This window comes from Pogona vitticeps, chromosome 6 (assembly GCF_051106095.1).
Source record: "Pogona vitticeps strain Pit_001003342236 chromosome 6, PviZW2.1, whole genome shotgun sequence".
NCBI lineage: Eukaryota > Metazoa > Chordata > Lepidosauria > Squamata > Agamidae > Pogona > Pogona vitticeps.
This window is the reverse complement of record NC_135788.1, coordinates 89,698,325-89,722,969: the sequence shown is the minus strand read 5'-3', so window position 1 is coordinate 89,722,969 and position 24,645 is coordinate 89,698,325. Positions and strand designations below refer to the sequence as shown.

Sequence of the window (24,645 nt, the reverse complement as noted above, 5' to 3'; positions counted from 1 at the left end):
AACGGTGTGAAAGTACTCACACTGCCTCCTCCTGCGACATGTTTGATATTATCCTTTGATCCACACCTGGATTGGACATGGCTAAAGTCCAGCTTCTTATTAGTCACCTGCACCTTTGATAGCCAGAAAAAGAATATGAGTAACACCTACTACCATCTGCAGAGAAAAATGCAATAGACTTATCTATTCAAAATGGTAGCTAGGAAACAGGAAAGTAGGAAGAGAATTTTCTCTAAAGTGAATCTTAGTTTCTTGATTTGAATATGAAGCCTACAATTTCAGGTGAGGAGAGAGAAGTTTCTAGTAGGCAGGCCTAAAATTTATATTTTGAAGCAGACGATACAAACAAAACATCTATATCACCATACAAATTGCTTCATTCCTGTGGTGATGACAAATGTTGGTACCACCCCTATCCCCTTCACAAAAGTGAGTGTATACAAACAATGTCAAGGAGTGCCTGGATATGGCCATTATATGTTGGTAGGAATGTGCAGAAAGACAGCTTCCACAAACAAAAACCTTTGACACCCCAGGAGTCACTGTGCAATCTGATCATCACCAGAAAGATACTATGAACATTTATAGTACCTGCACTGTCAAAGGGTCTATATTTGATTTACCTGTCTATGGACAGCAAGGAAAGGACATTTTTAAATGCTACATGCAAATAAAATACATGTAGCCTGAAATATTTACTGAAAATTTTATCAGATGGAAAAAGGGCATACGTGATGCTTCCAAAGCAGAGACTCATTATATTGTATGGAGAGTAATTCCTTTTTGTGATTCATCACAACACCTGAAATGTTATTTTTTGCACAGTCTGTGGCATTGCTCCTTGTTTTTCCATTTTTTAAAAATGAAGAGTTAATAAGAGAACAGCATGAAATTAAGAATTCTCATCAAAATGACTCTAAATGGTTTGAAATGTTCTTTCAGGTAACTTCAAGAGGTAACTAGGCAATATTCATTACATCAATAAAGTAACTTCATTTTCACCTCCCACATTGTTTTTGAAATGTAACTTTGTTACAACTCTCACTCATACACCCCAGTAACTTTAGAGGTAATTAGGCTACTTGTAATCTGTTACTTCCAAAGTCTGTCCAATGAGCACAGCACTTTTTGGGTATCTAAATCCTGCTACCTTCCACCCATACTACTGTGTATGGCACAGACACATGAGCAAGGCCAGCACTAGCATCTAACACCAGCATTGGGAGCCTCACTGTATCTCTTTTTCCTTCCTTTTAGAAAAATCTCGGAGCATAAAGAGAAGTTTCAGATGAAGGAGGACAAGTTACTTACCTGTAATTGTAGTTCTCCAAGTGGTCATCTGTGAATTGACACATGTGGGTGTTCCTGCACCTGCACAAAACTGTTTGATATATTCTAGAACTTAAAGAGAGAACTGGTAGAATCCCTCTGCCTATTGATTATCTCTCAGTTACCACCATCTGCTGCTCTACAAGAAACAATGTATTTACAGTGGTACCTCGACTTACGAACTTAATCCGTATTGGAACGATGTTCGTACGTCGAAAAGTTCGTAAGTCGAAGTACCATTTCCCACTGAAATGCATGGGGACGGAATTAATCCGTTCCAGCATTTCAAAGGCAAAAAAGCAGGGGGGAAGGGCTGGAAATTCCAATTTCCTGCCCTTTCTCCCTGCTTTTTTGGCTTCGGAGGTCTCAAACAGCTTCCTCCGATATCGGGGGAAAGCCCTTTGGGAGCTTCGAAGCCACCAATCACGGTGGCGGGGCCCCCCAGGCAGGTCTCCCAGGGCTTGCCCGCCACCATGGGAGACCTCCCTGGGGGTCCCCGCCACCGTGATGGGCACCTTCGGAGCTCCCAAAGGGCTTCCTCCTATGTCGGGCAGGAAGCCCTTTGAGAGCTCGGAAGGCAAAAAGGCAGGGAGAAAGGGCTGGAAATTCGAATTTCCTGCCCTTTCTTTGGAGCTTTCAAAGGGCTTCCTCCAATGTCAGGGAAAAGCCCTTTGAAACCTCCAAAGACACCTATCGGGGTAGCGGGGACCCCCAGAGAGGTCTCTCATGATGGTGGGCAAGCCCCGACATAGGGTTAGGGGCAATAGAATGGGAATCCTTGCTATTAAATATTGTCTTTCCATAGTGCACTTTGAGACCCATTCAAATTGAGTGTTGCAAGAGTGAGAACAGACAAAAGAAAATATTTCTTTACCCAGCGTGTTGTTAGTCCATGGAACTCCTTGCCACAGGATGTGGTGATGGCATCTGGCCTAGATGCCTTTAAAAGGGGATTGGACAGATTTCTGGAGGAAAAATCCATCACAGGTCACAAACCATGATGGGGATGTATAATCTCCAGGCTTAGAAGGAAGGTCCCTCCAAATTCCAGATGCAGGGGAGTGGTATCAGGAGACAGGTATCTAGTTGTCTCGTGTGCTCCCAGAGGCATCTGGTGGGGCCACTGTGAGATACAGGGAGCTGGACTAGATGTGCCCTTGGCCTGATCCAGCAGGGCTCTTCTTATGTTCTTATCAATGTTTTCAGAGATATAAAAGAAAGAACAGCAAGTGGACCTTTTTCTGCAGGTTTTGTTGGTTTGGAAGAATGCTTGCACTTACAACTTGGCTTTGATGTAGGGCGATCTTGAGTAGCATCCAATGGGCCATAGTTTTTTTTTCTGGGCCAGGATTACAAGAGTCCCTGATGAACTGCAAGCTGGTGGAGAGGGATCGGGACCATGCGGGTCTGTTTCATCTTCTTTGATTTCTTCTATTCTGATGCCAACAGTGAATATTGATCTCAGGATATAGTTGACTGTCAACATTGAGACCACTTGGATTATTGGAGTGCTGAGCAGGATGTATGTTGGCTGCTGAGTTCTGCCGAGTTTATGCGAAGTTGACCAGGTAGATGATTTGGAAGGTGAAGAGATAGTGAAACAGACCATTCCCTTTGCATCAGTTCTGAAGCTCTCAATGTCCACGGGTCTCCTCAAGCTTGTGCTGACTATTTAAGGCTCTTATATGAGCCAGCACATTCAACATTGGGCAAGGTTCTTAATCAGACAGTGACTATGAAACCAACTATTCTCGTTTCTGGGTAACTGACAGCTTAGGAGCCAGGTCTTTGTGACTCTGTACTGATAGCCTCAATTTTGTGCACTCCTGCAGAGGCTCTTTCAGTAGGGAGTGTTCCTTGTGTAATCAATTCCATCCTGCAGAAGGCAGGGATCTTCTGGCCATGGGCTTCCCTGTAGTGAAAAAAGCTTACTGGGGTAAGCTTTTTAATGTTTATTTGGTATGCTGACTCCACTTAGGAGACTGACTAAACATGAGACAATGCCTGAATAGGAAATATCTCCTCTGAGACTGAACCAAAGCATACAAGTTCATCATGTTCCTTATCTAAAGGTCGTGCGTGGGTCTGGCTGCTCCCAGTTCATTAGACGCCTTTGAAGCCACTGGCTGTTGTTTGGGCACCTTTCAGTTTGTGTTGTTGTTTTTTGCAGAAGTTGGATTTGAGTCAATGGATTTATTTATTTTCTTAGAAACTGATGCCAATGTAGCTCTCAACACTGAAGCTTATGTTGCCCAGAAAGAAATACAGTTTTGGGCTGATGGCATTGTTGAGGTCAAGGGCATGCCATCAGTATCAAAAGAAGGTAACTGTGCCATCTGAACTTCTTTTGATCTCTGATTGTCTTGGGTCTTGGGTTTCAACTAGAAGTCTTCCATGATGGTTTGCTTGAAGGGTGACTTACAAATAGACTCTATGGGAAGTGAGGATTCTTGTTGACATAGTAATCCACCTAAAGCGATTTCTCCCACAGGCAAAATTTGAGATGGGATTGCAAGTTGTTAACTGCAAACTTCGTTAGCTTGTGGTAGTGCTTACAAATCTGTGACTGGTGCCCTTCACTGAAGCAGTATAAGCACTTAGAATATTCTTCAGTGAGGGTTTTTTGTTGCAGCATGAAATGCACTTTTTAAAGTGAGCTGCTAGGGCCATAAAAGGCACCAAGGTCTTAGAACAATTAACACTAATGAAAAGGACCTCCAACAACGGAAGGGAGGAGGATTACACTGAGGGAGACAACAAAAAATAAGGCTTTCAAGGTTTTCAAAAGGTTAAATTAAATAATAGCTCTAATAAATTTTCCTAGGTATTTCCTCAGTGGTGGCACTAAAGGGAACTGAGGGATAACTACTAGGCAAAAGGACCTGTACTGTAGGAGAAGCTATTCTAACAGTTCTCTCTTTAAGCTCTAGAACTTTCCAAGGAATTTCAGGCAGGCACAGAAACACCCACATGTATGATTCACACAGACCATTAAGAAGAAGCTACAACTATTGCTACAGCTACTACCACAACCCATTCCAGTATCCTGCCTGCACATGTGAGGAACCCAATGAGACTGCAGAAAGGAATGGAAATAGTAGCAAAGAAGTGTTTCCATCTGCACCATTGTTGGTGGCTAGCAGTGCTAGAAATGAAGAAATGTTGCTTTTGTTACTTTGGACAAGCAAGGAAGAGAAAACCAGAGGTGGCCAGGCAGATAATGAAAAGTACTGCCACCTATACAACTTGTTGCAGGCCCCAATATCTTAAAAATATACCTATTTCAGGAGTTCAGTAGAATGTCAGGCAAGAAAGAAAGCTTTGGTGTGGTTTGGGGCCTAGGGTGATACAGGTGTCAGAGAGGCTCTTTTTCCATTACCCACCATGGGGGTGGAGAGATAAGATGCTGTGGCCAGGCCCGAGAAGTTGTTCACAGCAGCCCCCCCCCCTAAAATGTGGAGACAATCCTACACATAACTGAGGAAGGTAAATTACACCCAAGTACAGTATTGTTAACCATTTTTTCATTCACATTAAAACACTTCAAAAATTCTTGCACTATTATACAATTGTATCTCTAACTTTTACAATGCTTTAAAACAAAGCAAAAATGCATTTAAAAGAGAAAAGATTGACATAGTGAAAAAATGGCATTGACTGGAACAATTCCAAAGGCAATTTTTAAAACAATGTAACATTTCTTTTACAATTTGCATGAATTCAAGCACTGCTGTGTGATTATTTTAAGAAATAATGAGCCAAGGTTTCTAAAAATACCCAGCTAAAATGACGTCTATTGAAAAAATAATAAAGAAGGTGTGTTGAGGTATAAATGTACCAAAATAGGTTCACCCACCCAGTACATCACTGTACCCATCAAAACCCCACCTGTCCAAAAATACAGAAATGTAGTGCTAGTGCGATCTACACCTGGCAAGACTCAACTATTGTTCCATTGTTTCCAAAACAGCTGGATTTTCTGTAGTCTGAGAAAAGGCAAGAAGCAAAGTAAGAACATAGGAGGACAACAATTTGATGGCCTCACGTAGATGTCCTGTAAAAAACAAGTAAACACACAGCAATCTCACACTCAGCTCCTAGTATCATGAATCCACAACCAAAGTACCTTTGGACTGCACTCTTTTACAACCCTGGAAGTAAACCCCCCTGAACTCAGAATAATTACTTCTGCACAGGCATGTATAGAATTGCACCGTATTGCTATTTGTGAGTGCCATTTATATATGACTCTCTCCCTGACCTAATGAAATGAATGGAGATGCACCAGGGCACATATGATTCTGCAAACTAAAAGGTACTCTTGATTTTAAAAATGAAACACCAAAACTATCTTGGGTAAGAGCAGCTAACAAGAAAAGAAAGAAAGAGCTGGCCCACTACAAAGAAGCACAACACAAGAATCTGTCTCAACATCTTTGGAATGAAGACCAACTTATTTACATTTCACTAACAACAGGCAATATCACTCAGTTACACATACATATAAAGGAAACTATGTATTTCATACATGTTATTTACTGTGTTTCCCCAAAAATAAGACAGGGTCTTATATTAATTTTTGCTCCAAAAATGCATTACGGCTTATTTTCAGGGGATTTATTTTCATGTACAACAATCTACATTTACTCAAATACAGTGATGTCATCATCTTCTGGTGGCTGCACAATGGTGGAGGGTGGAGTTTCACTTAACTGGGACTTATTTTGGGGGTAGGGCTTATATTATGAGCATCCTGAAAAATCATACTAGGGCTTATTTTCAGGTTACCATATTTTTCGCTCCATAAGACGCACCTTTCCATAAGACGCACCAATTTTTTAGGAGAAGAAAACAGGAAAATATAATCTGTTTTCTTCGCTCCATAAGATGCACAGACTTTCCACCCCCGTTTTGTGGGGGAAAAGTGTGTCTTATGGTGCGAAAAATATGGTAGGTCTTATTTTCGGGGAAACTGGGTATTTATTTATTTATTTAAAATATTTTTACCCCGCCTTTTTCCTCATAGAAAAAAAGGAGAGTGCATTATTATCAGAGGGGGGAAAGAGCATTTTTCCCAGAGAAAAGGTTTCTCTATAAACAAAAATGGCCCCATGAAAATGGTACATAGCCTGTCAAAGCAAATCTGCACTGGCTGAGGACAGGGGAACTACAGGAGAATCTGCAGCTGAAGAACGGCTACATTCAAAGCTCTTCCAGACTTAAAATGGCAGACACAAAATAAGAGGAAGTGCTTTTAAAAAATGTTTGCCACAACTGCTTTATTTTCCTCCCCACCGCTTTCAGCAGGAAGGAAAACGGCTGTCAGCTCCAGAACTGGCATGATTTCCCCCTCTTGTCAGAGCCTCCTCAATCTGTCAAGCCATGGTTCTTGTCAGTGGCTACTAACAGAGGCCCTTCAGTGGAGAAGAAATGGCAGCAGTCCTTTCCGCAGCCTGAAGACTTTCAACAGTGTACCTTCTGCACTGCTGATGATGAGGGGATCTGGAACATCCTATTACTCCTGGGATGTTCTCCCATAGATCCTAGAACTGTGCCTTTAGTGTTCTTGTTAAAGCATCATCCCATTCCCTTTTAGCATGCAAATTGTGCATTATCTTGATCAGCACTGCCATTCACCCTAGGGGTGAAGAAATCAGTATTCATTTGTGCTCCAATTACAGACCAACACACCGGGCCTTATTTCCTTTTAGAAACACTCCAGTGGAAGCAGCTCTTAAAACATGTCAACAGCCTTTAATGCGATGGCATAACACTGAAACATGCACAGTAAACTATTAATAAATTTGTACTGAGATCTCCTGGTACTAGAGATGTGTTAGACTGAACTCTCATCATCCCTCACCATTTGTTATATTGGCTAGTAATGATGGGAGCTTGCTGTCTAACAACATCAAGAAAGCCAGACATTCACTCTCTCTGTGCTGGAGAAAATATGATCTCTATTAACATCTCTTCCTAAGACTGTTTGGTGATTCAAGACCCAGCATTAGCTTCTGAAACAGATTCCAAGTGAGGCAGGTTGGGTCCTATATTTAGGTTAAAACTGAGCACTGAAGTAAGATTCTGATGTTAGGCTAGCAATATAAATAACCTACATACGTCATTATAGTTGATATAAGATGTGCTACTTCTTGTGTGGGTTGGCTAGATTGCATTTCCAACCATATACAGAGTGTTTTTGTTCTGAACACTAGAACAACAATTTGACAGCATAGCTTTTAAACAGATAATAACGGCTGCATGCCTGAATACAACACACACATCTCCAGTACTTCAACAGTTTATACAACTGTTCAGACTCTATATTTTTCTAACCTGGAGAGAATTCCTTTAAGGGGCATCAGTCCCTGCTCTTCCCACCCCTTCAAGACAAGATAGCTGCGTTTTTTTTCTCTCTCTCTCTCATCACGTAAGTGGTCAAAACATTTTCTTGTGCTACTGATTTGGTATTTTTTTTGTGCAACTTGCACAAACTGTGCAAAACTACAAGAGCTGCTACCTCATTTTAGAAACTAGAAGCATTCTCACTTCTAGTTTCTCCTGTGTACTGTGCCATCAAGTCAGAATTGACATAGTGACCTTAACAGGGTTTTCAAGGTCACTGAGATATTCAAGAAGTGACTTTACCGGTTTCATACCCCCAGTGAGTTTGCATGGCTGAGCGGGAATTTGAACCCTGTTCTCCAAAATCCTAGTCTGTTAGTTACTCTATCCACTACATCACACTGGGAATCATTCAGTTCTTTAGGCCTTTTTAGATTACAGCGGGTCTTTTTTGTTCTTGCTCTCTGTATTTGTTTGTACGTGCACACTTTGCTTCTTAAAATAAAAGGACACTAGTCCTGTGCCAACTGCCACAGAGATAAAATCTGGATGGCAAGGGAAGCACTCCTTATTCTGTTCTTGTACAGAAGGTGAGAAATCTGGTGGGCTTAGAAATTTCTCATGCAGGTCTCTCATCATGTCAAAAGACTTAATGAATGTGAACAAGGAATTCAGTAAATATTCTACACATACTGTATTTTATATATGTAAATGAATGATGTCTATTATGTCATCTTAAAACAAAGGTGCAGCAAGGTCAGAACCAGGGGGGAAAAGCCAACTAATCTAATGTAGGACAAAGCAACCAAACAGCTAATTAATTTAATTGTAGCACCATGGCCAGAATCCTATTACCTATGAACTCTGGCATAAGTCAAAGGGTGCAAACTTCAGCAATGAACTGCCTCTAATTAAGAAATCCATGCTTTCATTCCTTGTCATGAGCCAACTCACAAGTCTGGTATGAGATGAAAAGTACAAGTAGCCTTCTTGACTAACAGCAATCTCCTGCTATGAATTATGCAATCTAACGTACGCTGGCAGACACACGCAGAAGGTTCTCCAACTGCCTTACAGAAACTTTGTGAGAGCACAAAACATGACAAAACTTCCAGGAAGGGATCAGATATTGTACCATGCATGGCCAGGGCATTTTTCAATACAAGTGAAAACCATTGGATGGTCTGTCTAATGGTTTCCAATGGAGAAAACAAAAAATCATCATAAATTAACGAAGTGTCAGAACAACACCAAAATCAGTTTGCATAGGTTTCAGGAGGTGGGCTAACCATTGCAATCATTTAAAACAGCTTCCAAACATTGTAAGACACTTTTACAGGAGCGAAAAGGGAGATCGGGAAGAGCTTTAAAAGGCAAACGGATATCAAAGAGCCCTTGTTGTGTGAAAATCCCCCATAGGAAACATCGCTGTGTGAGGTGGCAAATTTAACAGAAAAAGGCATCGTTGTGTGAATTCATCGTTGTGTGAGGCACCCGTTGTGCGAGGCACCACTGTATTCAAATAAATCAGTTTCCAGAAGTGCTCCCCCTAGTGATAAGAAATATTTTAACATATTGTGAAATAATATTAAAAGCTGAAACAGATAACATTGCTACTGCTTCTGGAATGCAAAAAACCATTTCATTTTTATGTCTAATTCTGGAATTGTGCATAATAAAGTAAATCATGGTGCTATGGAGAAGGCTGTAAGAGCTAGAAAGCCACATTTCACTGAACATGTGTTTTAGCTCCCAATTACAGGTTCTTAAAATGCAGGAGCTGGTAATACACTCTACAGTGGACCCTTGACTTACACATGGCTCCACTTACAGACCTTTCGAGTTACAGACTTCTCTGGCAGCAAAACTTAGGTTCGACTTGCAGCCGGAGAATCGACTTACAGACCCGGAAAAAAAACCAGAATATGGAACAAAAACAGACGGTTACGGATTAATTGGTTTTCAATGCACTGTAGGTCAATGGAGCCTCGACCTACAGACTTTTCGACCTGCAGCCACCGTTCCAATACAGATTAATTCTGTAAGTCCAGGGTCTACTGTACTCATTTTCCTCCAATACCAGAGATAGGTTAGAGTACCAATCAACATGTCCTTGTGCACATTTGTAATTATCTGGGTACATCAATTTAGACTGACCACATAGTGAAAAGGTTGTGGGTGGGGCACAGGGATTCAGAAGACAGTCCATCTAGAAAGAGGACCAATGAAGTGCTGGCACAGATTAAGGGGAGAGAGTATTCCACCTAAGTACAAACTTCTCCTGAATCTTTGCTCACAGGCAAATAATGGTGAAGCTGATTTACCTTTCCACCCCCTGGCTGATGCTTCAAGTTATCAGTGGAACCAATCTTGGACTTGATATTCTTCAGATCTGGCATAGGAGCAGGAGCTGTCTGTAAGCGGCTCTTGGCAGAAGAAGGTGATTTTGGTGGAGTGCGAACCACCGCTACCTTTTTCGGCTCCCTGTTTGGTGGAGTTGGCAAAGAGGGCGTGCGGGAGCGGCTGCCCGGGGTTCCTGGAGAGCCAGGGCTGCTGTAGCCACTTCTATCTCCAGACTTCACTGGTTCACCTATAGTTTGAGATAAAAGTAATATAGATAAATGCATATTTTATCAGGTGATACAAAAGAACCTACTGTTCAATACAAATGAAGAAATCCATATACATCAGGGGAAGGGGGCATCAGAGTGTGGGCTCTACTGAGCCATTTCTCATCTATTAAAAAAAAAACTCTTGCAGAAAGTACTCGCCAATAACATCACACTACCACAATGCTTTGTGCCCACTGATCCCAGTATACTATTGCAAAGGAATTATTAGCACATTTTTTGTTTCACAACAATGAACAAAACTGATATACACTCACTAGAAACTGGAATTTGTTAATCCATACCTAACATACATATTGTCCTAATCCAACAAGTTTTAATTATGAAATTGGTGAATAGATGACACTCCAAGCATCAAGATTAACATCATTATTTGCTGCCAACAGTACTACTCTGGCAGTTTCAGAATACAAAATACAATATTAGTATTGCAAATAAAGTATAAGCACACCCACATACCTAAATCACACACGTCCATTGTCTGCAGCCTTATTCTACAGTGCTGCCTATCATGATATAAATGCTGCTTCCCACTGTTATATTAGCCTTTTGTACTTAAGGAATATACTTTAGGCTTAGGCCACTGAGAGTGAAATAGAATATCCCCCCCCCCAATTTAACAAGCTGCAGATCCATTAAACGCAATCAACCTTCACCACATATAGCTGCCAGGGTCATGGAGAGACATGTGGCCCTCCATATACTGTACAGTGGTGCCTCGCTTACCGACGTTAATCCATTCCATGAAAAATGTTGCTAAGCGATTTAATCGGTAAGCGATTTTTAAAAGCCCATATTTTAATGCATTCCTATGGGCTTAAAAACGGAGCTTATGCGAAGATCCTCCATAGGGGCAGCCTTTTTCGGTGCCTCTAAAGCGAGGCAAAACAGTGGGCGGCCATTTTGTTTTTCCGGCGGCCATTTTGGAACCACTGATCAGCTGTGCAAAAAGGGTCGCTTTGCCATGATCGCTTTCCCGCAATCATCGCAAAGCGATTTTTCCCCATAGGGGCCATCGCTAAGCGATCGCTCTAGTGATGGCCAAAACCCCATTGCTAAGCGATTTCATCACTCAACGGAGCGATCGCCACCTGTGCGGGGATATTCGTATATGAATAAGCCGCCTAGAGTGGTCACAATTGACTAGATAGGCGGGGTATAAATGAAAAAAATAAATAAATAAATAAAATAAATCTCTAATCGTAATCATCTCAGAACTAAGAACAATACATCACAATTTTCCACCCCTAAAAGAAAGTTGCCATAAGTCAATTCTGACTTGATGGCACTATTATTATTATTATTATTATTATTATTATTATTATTATTATTATTATTATTATTATTATTATTATTATTATTATTATTATTATTATTATTATTATTGCTGCTGCTGCTGCTGCTGCTGCTGCTGCTGCTGCTGCTGCTGCTGCTACTACTACTACACAGTCAATCAAAATTATAAAAACATTGACTAGTATTATATCTACGGTGACGCTTTTGCTGTCGCTAATACGATCGCAGAGCGATGCCCCCAATGGGCGAAAATCGCAGAGCGAAGGTTGGTAAGCGGTTACCGACCTTCGCTTTGTGACCTGCCGATCAGCTGTTCCGCGGCTTCAAAATGGCCGCCGGAACAGCCGAAATGGCTGCGCACAGCGTTTTCGCACCCTCCCCTCGCTTACCAAGGGCGCGAAAACGCTGCAGCCGGCCATTTCGGCTGTTCCGGCGGCCATTTTGGACCCGCCGGACAGCTGATCGCAGCCATTTTCGCGCCTTCGTTCAGCGAGGGGAGGGCGCGAAAATGGCTGCCGGCCATCGGAGAAACATCGCTGAACGGTGAGTACAGCAGCCGATTGGAATGCATTAAACACTGTTTAATGCGTTCCAATGGGCTTTTCTGCCTCGCTCAGCAATGTTTCACCTCGCTGTGCGAGGCACCACTGTACCTGTTAACTCAGCACAGTATGTATGCTATTCCTATTAATGACATGTTTATATCTCTGATGGTCTTATTTCTGAGATCTGCAACTGCTTATAATATGTGAAATTTCTTGAAGTATGTTTCATCCACAAGGGAGATGTTTCAACTCCCAGATTTCTGTATTTTGTTAGTATTTCCAATTCTTTATCTTCAATTCTGGCGTCCCCTGGAATTGCAATGTCAATGATCCAGATCATCCAATGATTCTACTACCATTATGTCTGTTGTGTTAAGTTCAAAGTGTCTATCAGTTTGGATTCAGAAATCCCACAAGATCTTGACTTCATCATTTTCTGACACCTTCTGCACCTGATGTTCCCATGGGTTTTTGGAGCCTGGCAAGTTATTTTTTTTTTTTGCATAATGACCAGTATGCTTATTTTGCCATTCTATCATGTCTAATTTTGTAACCTGTTCGTGTAATCTTTGGACATTCACAGATGAGATGTGACACAGTTTCATCTTCTTGGCAGAGTCAACATTTGCTGTTAGCACTAATTCCTCGAATCTTAACTTTCATCACCTTGGTTTGTAGTGCTTATTCTTGTGCAGCAAAATTTAAGCCTTCAGTTTCTTTCTTAACAGTCCACAGTTTCAGCCATGCCCATTTTGAATTACTATCATGATTTCCATCAATATTTCTCAGGTGTTGTCCATGTAGTGGTTTATTTTTCCAAATGTTTAATTTGTTTTCAAATTATTTTTTCTTATATTGAGCCTTTGTTTCTGTTGTTTTCAAAATATTCTCCATTATCACTGCCTTAAGTAATTTTTCTCTACTACTACTAATACAGTGGTGCCTCACACAACGATGTTAATTGGTTCCAAAAAAAATCAACGTTGTGTGAAACATCGTTCTGTGAAACACCATTTCCCATAGGAATGCATTGAAAACCGGTTAATCCGTTCCAACTGGAACGGATTGCCATCGCTGAGTGAAAATCCCCATAGGAAACATCGCTGTGTGAAACAATGTTTCCTCCATTGGAATGTATTGAAGCCGACTCAGTACATTTCAATGGCTTTGCGAAGTCCTTTTTCGCTCCTGTAAAAGTGTCTTACAATGTTCGGAAACTGTTTTAAATGCTTGCAATGGTTAGCCCACCTCCTGAAACCTATGCAAATTGATTTTGGTGTTGTTCTGACACTTCGTTAATTTATGGTAATTTTTTGTTTTCTCCATTGAAAACAATTGAATGGTCTGTCTCTCTGGGAGAGAGCCGGTGAGCGAGGCGAGGCTTTTTTTTACTCTTGACAGCAGAGGACATGTGGGTGTTTTGGGGGGGCAGGCAAGGGGGCAGGCAAGGCGGAGGCTGCAAACTATCGTCTGGCAGGCTGCAAATGGCCACCGGGCCGCATGTTTGCAACCCCTGGCCTAGAGGTATGTGTGGTATTTAGGGCACAATTTGCCAACTTCTGCTGCAAGTGTCAAATAATGCAGAATTTCAAATATGTGCTTGAATGATGAATGAAAGGGGTGCACAGTTGTGTGTCTGTGGATGGATGGTGTGTGCTGTATATTGGTACATGTGGGTGCAAGAGCAAGGACTACTCTGGAATTTTAATTTCATTTTTCAATATGGTGCCACAGTTACTAAATGTACTCTGTGAGCAGTTAGGGCAATGTGGGGTGAATCAACATAGTTCTGTCACAGTTTTTATTCTTCCGGTCTTCAGTAAAACCTTGGCTTTTTCGAAGGGCTCATGGGGAATATACTGGTTGAACAATTTACTCCCTGTAAGGCCATTTTCTTTCAATTTTATATATTTATTTAATAGTTTGCTGATGATTTTGTCCAATTCTTTGAGAAAAACATTACACTTAATTTCTACTGTTTTTCTTAATGTTATCGCATGTATTTACAACAGGAGATAATAATGTCACCCACCAAGAAAAAAGTTAAAGCAAATATCAAGGATTTGCAGAGTTCTTATGCAAGTCCCAGAACACTGATTTGGAATGCTTTAGAAATGAAGAGCAATTTATGGCAAATATTTTTACCTCTCTCAGATTTTGCTGCTGTACTAGGGGGCCTTCTTTGCTCCTTCTTTGCAGCTGAAAGAACAAAAATAATCAATGGGTGAACTTATAAACTTCAAATGTCTGTTTTTGCTCTTAGCAAAACAGATGTATGTAACAGTGGAATAACAAATTCATAATGAACATACATGGGATCGATTCAGAAAATATGGAAAAACACTGAATTCATTTTTAAATGCTGGGAAGGTCAGTTCACCTACTAGGCAGCAATCCACTGACACAAAATATGACTGTTTCTTGCAGATTCATTAAAACTTTGTCTTATAAGGACCTAATGAAAAGAAGCTAGGAATGCATCCAGGTGGACAGTTCCTACGGCTTCCAATCAAGATACTGTGCAGTGATTCCATCGTTTCCCCTTTAATAAAAATTTTTCCGTAAGAAGAAAAACTGAAGTAGTTGTGGAAAACCACAGGTTAATTAAGACAAGATCACTTACACAAATTCTGTAGTTCACAAGGAAGTCCCCAGTAGAAACACCTTATTTCTCATGGCACGTTCATTAAGATCCCTACCTTCAGGACACTCATCTATTCAACACTGTAAAAGTTACACTGTTAACATCAAACACTCCTTCTCCAGAGTTCACTTCAGTTTTTGTTCAAAGATTATCTCCCTATGCACTGTTCCTGGTCATGTTGACAACCGAGAAAATGCACTTAGGAAGGAAACTTTCTGATACTTTCACCTCAGATGCTACAATTAAAAGTCAAATCTTTATATCTTTGTATAGGTATGCAGAAGAGACCTCAACAACAACAACGAAGAGAACTTTTGCATTGTTGCATCATAACTATCTGGGAGAGAATCAACATACCACAAACCCCTCCCCTTACCTAGGCTGGGTGGTGTCTTGGGAACACTGGGAGTTTTGGCAGGGATCCGTGAAGCACTGGCTGGGCTCTTCTGGTTCTGTGCCACAGGGGCTCGTGGAGCTGCTATCTTCGATGCATTTTTCATATCTGGACCCTGTTAACAGAATTGAGAAACAGCTAGTTTTGTTGCACTGCTCATAACCTAGATAAGAAAAACAACGACAAAGGGTGAGCACATTCTCCTTCTGAGCTTCAGAAACAAAGCAAAAATTAACTCACAACTCTCCAGCAAAGCTGCTGAATAAGTTTGTAACGATAACATGCAGGACTCTGTAAGTGTATGATTTAAATATAGGCTTATTACATGTCTTAGATGAACATTTGGGGGGGGGGGGGGAGAAGACAATGTTTTTCTCACTTGGAAGCTAGTTTTCCCCATAGTGTATTCCCCTGGGAAGTAAATTCACAACTTGCCCAGTGCAAAGTCAGACTCCATCTAATAAAGAGTCCTAATACTGTCCATTCTGTATCACAGTGATTATATTACACTACTGAATAGCACCAACAGCAGGAGACAAATGTCACTCATTGTTGCTGCTTTGCACCATAGTTCAAATGCATTATGTACCTTATACATAGTCTGGTTGGGTCCAGACTATCTGAAGGACCACATTTTCCCACATGAGCCTCCCCTTCATCTTAAGATCTTCACAGGAAGACCCCTCCCCCTTTTTTTCTTTCCTTGCCCTTGCAGGCACCTCTGGTGAGAACTCAAGAGAGGATTCATCAGTGGCTGCTCCCAAGCTATAGAATTTCCTTTAACTTTTTTGCTAGGTTAACCCCTCCCTGTTGTCCTTCAGCCAGCAGGCAAAGACTAATCCCTTAAGGCAAACTTTTGGCAAATGAACAGACTCCAAAGAAAGTTGTTTTCGCCTAGAGATTATGCTCTTTTATTTTTTTAATAACTGATTTTAATGTATCATGTTTTTCTGTGTATAAGACGCCCCATGTATAAAATGCCCCCCACTTTTCTAAATAAAAATTTCTTTCTTTGCAAGAAAGGGGGGGGGCTTCTGCTTTCCCCCTACATTTTCATTGCAAAAAGCAGCTTTCTGCCTCCAGGTTTTGCAAAGAAAATGCAGGGGAAAGTGATTTCTGCTTTCCCCCTACATTTTCATTGCAAACCTTTTTGCAAAACGTGGAGGGGGGAGCTGATTTTTGCAACAAAAATGTAGGGGGAAAGCAGAAATCGCTTTCTCCCTCCATTTTCTTTGCAAAATGTGGAGAGGGAAACAGGGATCAAAGCAGTTCGATTCCTTTCCCACCTTACTTCCAAGTGCAGTATAAAATGACCCTCAATTTTTCCTTCAATTATTTTAGGGAAAAGTGTCGGTTTATACACAGAAAAATATGGTATATGCATTTCTTTCATACTTCCAGTATTTTCAGTTCATGGTCTTTTAATATAAGTATGTGCTTCAGTATATATGTACTATTATAATTTTTAACTACTGTATCTGCATTTTCACCTGCCCCCTTTTTGCAAGCTGCCTTGGGTCCCTGAACTGGAAAAAAGGGGAAGAGAAATGAAATGAAATAAATCACATTTTATCGACTATGTCAATAATATGAAGGTAATACCTGAAAAACAAATTGGATGAAAAAGTGTTTAAGCAAAATGGAAAATATTGGCTAAAGAAAGTTTATATTTATTTTTATTTTTTATTTATTTATTGGACTTATATACCGCCCCATAGCACTACAAGCACTCTCCGGGCGGTTTACAATTTTAATTATACAGGCTACACATTGCCCCCCCAGCAAGCTGGGTACTCATTTTACCGACCTCGGAAGGATGGAAGGCTGAGTCAACCTTGAGCCGGCTACCTGGGATTTGAACCCCAGGTCGTGAGCACAGTTTTAGCTGCAGTACAACGTTTTAACCACTGCGCCACAAGGCTCCTTTAATTTCCTTTCTGTGTTGCAACGATATGTAATAAACCTTAAGCTCTCTCAACAGTCACATCACTGCATTAAGTGGCAGTTTCTTTGGTTTCATTAAAAATGTATTAGAGTTAAATGAACATAATTTCAGAGCACCGTGAGGTTGTTTATCTATGCATTCCTCAACACAACTTTAAAGAATCGCTTTTCAATCCTACTTTGGACCCTTAAAATATCAGAGAAACTGAAGTAAGGTGGGGTGGTGCAGCTAGCCATAACCAGGTAAAGCATGTCGACACCTTTATGCTTAGGAAATAGCAGGAAAGGTACAAAATAGTTGTACATGCACATACCAATCTAATAAAAGGCAGGTGAGCAAATACAAGAGATTGTAAATCTCCTCTTCCTGCTTCTTTTTCAATCATTTCCTTACCTTGTATTTTTTCTCTTTTGTTCCTGTAGTGGTTGGTCGGGATGCAATAGAGGAAATGCATTTAGGGGCAGGAACAGGTACTGAGGACTCAGCAGGACTGGAGTTTTTTTTCAAAGGAATAGAACTAACAGAGGAGTTTCGCTTAGGGGTAACAGAAGATCTGTGTTTCAGGGTTTTGACAGAGGCAGGTATGAATGTCTTTAAAACATGCAAAAAATATATATAATTAAACCAAACACCAGTATGAGAAAATAATAATAAAAATATTACAAATAAAATGAAAGAAGGTGATGTTTAAAGGAAAGTAAGAAGGACTGATGACCTTAAATTCTAAGAAGTCTAACAGGAAGTTACAACCTAAATGGAACTAACCCTTTTTCTACCGTCATGCCAGACATTCACCTGTAGAAGGATTAGGCTACAATATCACTAATGTTTGAACATTCATCAAATGAACATTTGGAAATATGGTTGCTTCCCATGAACCTGTTTACTGTATAGCGTTTGTTCCCGCCAAAGTTATCATAAAATATAATCTTAGTAGTGGTTAATCAGAAATTCCTGTATCTCACTACAAAACCTACAAAGATAGGTGTAGTTTCTGCTATTGTTTCTCCCACAGGAACAACTATGGCACTTCTGGGTTGTCTGAGGACATTTTCATTTTTTAAGAAACAGTTCATTTCAAAACCATAGTCCAAATAATTTTTTTCCAAAAATTCACCGCAATGTATCATTGACAAAGAAAGAAAGTTTCCTTAATAATTACAACTCCTAGGACCCTGTGGAGTCAGCAAACTAACTTTTGCCATGCAATTGATATGGAAGTCTGAGAGCAGAATGCATTTACTTACTTTTACAAATTCAGAAATAAAAGGTGAGGACAACAAATTTTAGAAACTTAGAAACAGAACCTAGGGGGGAAAGTCTTAGATATCTAGCCCACTGGTTCTTAACCTTGGGTTACTCAGGAGTTTTGGACTGCAACTCCCAGAAGCCTTCACCACCAGCTGCCCTGACTGGGGTTTCTGGGAGTTGCAGTTCAAAAGCATCAGAGTAACAAAGGTTAAGAACCACTGATCTAGCCCACAACAAGACTTTCCAAACATGAGCTTTGTCAAAAAAAAGTCTAGGATATACTAAAGCAATCCCTTTCACACCTCTTGCAGGTGCCCTGATCTAATTTACCCTCTCTTCACACAATTCAGTCCTTTGTGTATTCCTGATCATACTGAGGTAAAGAAGCTATTACAAAGCACAGACTTCAGGGAAAGGAATTAAGTTTGCTGATTTTATAATAGCAAGAAAAAAAGGGAATGGAGTAAAAGCAAAGACTTCTCATTCATTTATTTTTTATTTATTTATTTATTTGATTTATACCCTGCCCATCTGGTCTAAAAGACCACTCTAAAATGCGTATTTGTTTAGATTTCTACCAGTTTCACTAGTAAGTACTGCATGAGTTATAATTTAAGGCAGATACACATACAGTGGTGACTTGCTTAGCGATGTTAATCCATTCCAGGAAAAACGTTGCTAAGCGATTTCATTGCTAAACGGGATTTAAAAAGCCCATAGAAACGCATTAAAATGTGTTTAATGAGTTCCTATGGGCTTCAAAACTGACCTTACGCGAAGATCCTCCATAGGGGTGGCCATTTTTGGTGCCTCTAAAGCGAGGCAAAACAGTGGGCGGCCATTTTGTTTTTCCGGCGGCCATTTTGGAACCGCCGATCAGCTGGCCGAAAATGGGGGCTTTGCGATGATCGTTTCCCCGCAATCATCGCAAAGCGATTTTTCCCCATAGGGGCCATCGCTAAGCAATCGCTCTGGCAATGGCCAAAACCCCATCGCTAAGCGATTTCATCGCTCAACGGCACCACTGTACAAGACAAGCTAACATTTAAGACATGTAAGTTTTTAAAGCTTAACTCTGACCATCAAAGTCAGTCCACACAGAAAGAGTTACTATGTTTTATAGCACTGACCTATTGACCAGACAAAAGGAAATAGTTTGTTTTATAAAATTCTGACTCAGATTGGACATTGGGCTTTGGTAGGGTGGAAGACAACAAGACTGCAATAGTTCAAGGACAGCATTTCACAGACAGACATTTTGGATAGCCCAATCATATTTAAAGACTTCTAGTACATATTAGGTTGATCCGGAAGGATCAAACAAAACGTTTCAAGACACAGCAAGAACGTGGAGAGGAGTGTTTATTTATGTAAATCACAGCTTACCTTTGGTTTGGGCTCTTCGGTCGCAATCTCATTCTTATCTTTGCTGTCCATACGAGCTGATAAGAAAGAAAAAACACAATTATGTATACTGCATTTATGAAATAGAAGGGAGCTCTAAAATTTACAAAATGGTAGCCAACATAGAGTGCTTCCAGACAGTCCGTCCCAGCCCTACCAAGCAAAAGGTACTGGGCAGCTATTCCCTTGTTATCAAAATTTTGGTGGTAAGAGAAAAGCCATCAGTAATGGTGGAGGGAAACACAAAGATGTTTGAAGCATTAACACTACAGAATAAAAGCTTTGTCTGGAAGCAGTCTTGGGTTCTAACTAGAACATGCAATCCTCCATTATGCTTATGTAGACAAGTAACAGGAAAGCCTACTATTTATAGAACCATATTTCTGTTTTTTTAAAATGGCTCTCACTCTCTTTCAAGCTGATTTTTAATGCAAAAAGCAAGCAAGTGCTCCAGAGAAGCAGCAGAAAAGAAAAAAAAAAGCTGGCCAGCTGTATTGGGGAAACAAAATATGATGTGTTCCCATCCAATTGGTACAATTTCTGGCAGCTCCCTCAAATGTTTTGTATGAAGCTCTGTTTGCTGTGTGATGTCAGGAACTGGCAAGACTACTTTGGACTATAACTACTGAAAACAAATCACTTTAACAGCCTCTCACTAGCAATACAAAAATCTTGGTTCTAAGCTTGGATGTCTAATTCCCTAAAAAAGAGGAGCAAAGCAATTATTCACTTTCCCATCTTAATTTGGACTGGCTGATTTGTATGCTCTGAATGGCAGACTTTTCAACATATCACAAAACGCGTATCTACGACAAAAGAAGAAGGGAAAATTGCAAAAATCATGTGAAATGCTTCAAAATAGCCTTTCAAAAGACTATTTTGTCCCTTGGCCCAGGTTCAGACATTGAAACAAATCACAGTTTTATTCACTTCTAATTTTTGTAACTGCCGTTCATTTTTGTGTTTGAACCAACAAAGTGCACCTGTTTGATTTGTTTAAAGGATGTCAGTGTCAACTCTTGTATCATTAAGTTTGTCTGTTTCAAACCAATTACAGTCAAGAGATCACCAAGGCTGCGGGGTTCAATGACACGTTTCCATTAATTAACAAAAAAACTTTCCTGAAAGACGAGAAGCCTGAAAGACGAGAGGCTTGCTGGAGCTTGTTTCCAAATGCCTCATCTTCATGGACCTTCAACATGATTCAACAAGGGTTCACTTATATAAAAAGATTTCACGGTGTTGAAAGCAAATGCTGTTTTTAAATCATTCACAAATCAGCAAGTTTCTCTAGATATCTGTGAACTCCATCTACCATAGAAAATTAACCTATCAAAGCATGACACAAGTGTGGTTATTATCTAAATATAGTATGTTGGTGAGCTAAATCTGAAAGGTCTTATGGGATGTTAGATTCAAAAAAGAAATTATTAACAATAATATGCACAGAAACTGTATTGTAATTAGGAAGCCTATGTATTGTGATGGCCTACACAAGAAACTCAAAGCCTTGAGATCTTACATGCTGAATGCAAGACTATTTTATGCTGTCTTTATAACTTTATTTTAAATTTCAGCACCAGTACCATCCCCCAATTCTTGGACTAGAACTCCCAGAAGCCTTCACCACTAGTTGGCCAAGACTGCTCGGAGTTGTAGTCCAAGAACATTTGGGGACGTAGGGTAGTGGACGTAGACCACTACCCCAAATCATGAGATCCTCTCCCCTCCCCAAAGCAAGTGTGCTGGATTAATTTTAGAATCATCTGTGGAAAGTCTGTATAGAACACACTTCTTTTTCTTCTTGATGCTTTCAAGAGGTTTTCCTTTCAGTGGTTCAGAGCAATGACTTGAAAACCAAATATATACTACTAGCGGATACAGTTCAGTCTGGCCAAAATATCTCTCTTCACTACATATTAAAGCTGCTGAGACTTATCACCTAATCAATTTGTGAGAAGACTTTGGTCTTCTCTATTAACTAATCCATTAAATAATCCTTCTAGACACCTAAAATTCAAGAGTTTGCTTGGATCTCGTTTTGCCATTCCAAAAATTTATTTGGGGGGAGGGGTTCATTCCAGTACTCTAATGCTGACAGGCATATTATCTGACACAGTCAGTGGTTATCAGTGTCAAAGAAAATCCTAATGTTGTTCTCCATCCTGAATTACCCAGAGAGACCAACAGTCACTCACACAGTCAGTGAGTGTATGCAAGGCATTCTCCCACATAAGCACTCTGAGATGCCAAGGATTTGCAGCATCAATACAAGCTCTTTCTTGTAAAATGTGGTCTTGACAAGATTTAACAGCATGCTTCTCCCTAAGGTAAGCATTATCATATGTAATGGATGATAATAGGATGTTTCTTCCATTGAGACTACCCCTTAACAAGCCCTGAGAGCTGAGAGATCAAGAGTGATAGAAATTAATAGAAAGGACTAACTTTCGAGAAGAGAGTCAGATACTTAGGGATCCAAATCAGAAAGAAAATGAGTACATTATTCAAAGACAATTATATGAGGTTGATTAAAGAGATACAGATTAGCTTGGAGAGATGAGACAAATTATAGCTATCGTTGATGGGAACAATAGCAACCATCAAAATGAATGTTCTACCTAAAATTGTATTTTTATTTCAGACAATTCCCATAATATTAACTATCAATTTTTTCAAGAACTTAACAAGATAATCATGAGATTTGTGTGGCAAAGTAAAAAACCAAGAATTAAAATCAAAGCAATGCAAGATGCCAAACAAAGAGCAGGTTTTGGGCTCACAGATTGGGTATTGTATTATAAAGCCTGTGTATTAGTCTGGATAAAGGAATGGATAACTTTAGATAATGATAGACTACTCAAGTTGGAAGGACATGATTTACAGTTAGGTTGGCATGCTTTTCTATGGTATAAAAAAATAAAGAGCAGAAAAGTTTCAACTCGCATAGGATAAGCAGAGCCCTACTAGGGATTTGTAAAAAGATCATCCAGCAGATTTACCAAAAACACCAGGCTGGGTATCATCCATAGAGGCCTTTACACAACCTAACCTCATGTCAGAAATGAAACTTTTAAGATATTAAGATCTATTTAAAATGATTGTGAGTTAAGGTCCAAAGAAGAGTTAGAAACACAAAACACATATATAGACTGGTGGTCTACAGCACAAGTGTAATCTAGGTTAGGAAAGGTAAAATAGAGGGCTTTTACAAAGAACAAACAATATTCGATAAACTTCTGCTGGGCTCAAATGATAAAGTAATTAAGAAAATGTATGATTATTTGCTTGAAACTAAAATGCAAGATGAAATGGTAAAAGAATGTATGATTAGGTGGGCACAAAATACAGGACATAATATTGATATTGATCAATGGTTGCAAATATGGAAAAAAACACTCACAAAATCAGTAAATTTCAAGGAGAACATATATAAGATATTTAATAGGTGGTATATGACTCCAAAAATTGTCAAATATTTATACAGAGGTGTCAAATGTTTGTTGGAAGTGTGAAGCACAAGAGGGAAGCTCTTACCATATGTGGTGGACTTGTAGAGTAGTGAAACAGTATTGGACAGCAGTACATACTCTGTTACAAAAAATACTGCTTTGTAATGTTCCACTAACCCCAGAATTGTTTTACTGAGCATTATACCAGACAATATACATAAGACAAAGAACTACCTAGTTTTTTATATATATAGTCACTGCAGCTAGAATTCTTTATGCTAAGAATTGGAAGAAATCGGAGATACCGAAACAAGAGGAACTCACTGAGAAGATATGGGAAGTGGCAGAAATGGATATTCTATCTGGTGTTGAAAGACTGTCCAATACAAAAGGCAACTGAATGATGGGATTCATTATATAAAGGGTTTGAGTCACCAGATAGTGCTTGAATAACATAGAATTAAACTAAGATGTAACTAAGTTGAAACTCAGAGGGCAATCAAATTGTAGAAAGACGAAAATTTGACTTGATACTGCAACATGAACAGATTGGATGATAGTACATTTTGTGTTCCCCTTCCCCCCCCCATTTCCCCCTCTACCTTTTGTACTCCTTACCTTATCCCTAGTTGTTAAAAAGTAAAAAGAAATTTTTAAAAAAGCCCTGAGTGCCATTCACAAGTGGCTGTGTTCAATGACAAAACAGCTGACAGTACACACTATGGAGATATTTCAGCATGCAAAATGACCATTCTAGAAATTCTGAAAAATATCATATATTTGCATGAGTAGAAAATATGTACATTATTTTAGAAAATTCCTTCTGTTCTTTATAGTCTCCCTTTAATTTCATATGGGGATATTTCAGAAATAAAGTATCTAACAAAAATTATGATCTTGCCACTTCGAAACTTTTGGGAGATCTGAATCGGAGACATACTCCTCCTTGCTCTACTCCAGACATGCAGAAATATTTGTATCTTGTATAGTAGGTAAATAGGTGAACAGTTAGTTCTGTTTTATGTTTCTTCTCAGAGGAGAACAGAAGGAATTTTCTAAAATAATGTACATATTTTCTACTCATGCAGCTCCTAGTAGGGTAAGATAACTTGAGACATTTGAAATACAATTTCCTAGAATGGAAGAAGATCTTTCTAAAGTAAATACAAAGACATTTAATGAAAGAAAATTATGAAAGGATCTATTATTAAGGATCTTTTGCTAACTACATTAGCTAGCAGCAGCCACCACCTTTGCCTTCTATAGCTCAATGATGCAAGGAAAAGGGAGTGACAGAGGAAAACCTTTTTTTTATCTTTCACAAATGAGACTAACAGGTGTCATGAAGCCTCCTATGCACTGTTTATGCCATATATGAATGTGTGATGAATAACACAGGAAAAATGCAAA

General features: G+C 39.7%; 1 protein-coding gene across 30 annotated transcripts in view; it reads right to left on the bottom strand.

Annotated features, from left to right (window-relative positions):
* Positions 1–24,645, bottom strand: part of LOC110082048 (microtubule-associated protein tau) — a 91,588-nt gene that overhangs the window by 21,444 nt on the left and 45,499 nt on the right. For 9 of the 30 annotated variants that reach the window (XM_078377843.1, XM_078377833.1, XM_020799286.3 and 6 more), the window contains 4 exons: positions 19,766–19,821; positions 15,166–15,298; positions 14,291–14,344; positions 9,999–10,264 (listed from right to left, as the gene is read on the bottom strand). In XM_078377843.1, coding sequence (XP_078233969.1) covers positions 9,999–10,264; positions 14,291–14,344; positions 15,166–15,298; positions 19,766–19,821 — 509 coding nt within the window. Of the gene's footprint in view, positions 1–20; positions 114–9,998; positions 10,265–14,290; positions 14,345–15,165; positions 15,299–17,521; positions 17,720–19,765; positions 19,822–20,147; positions 20,326–24,645 lie in introns of those variants that run through there. The other 21 variants (XM_078377841.1, XM_078377837.1, XM_078377831.1 and 18 more) reach the window with 5 other exon arrangements.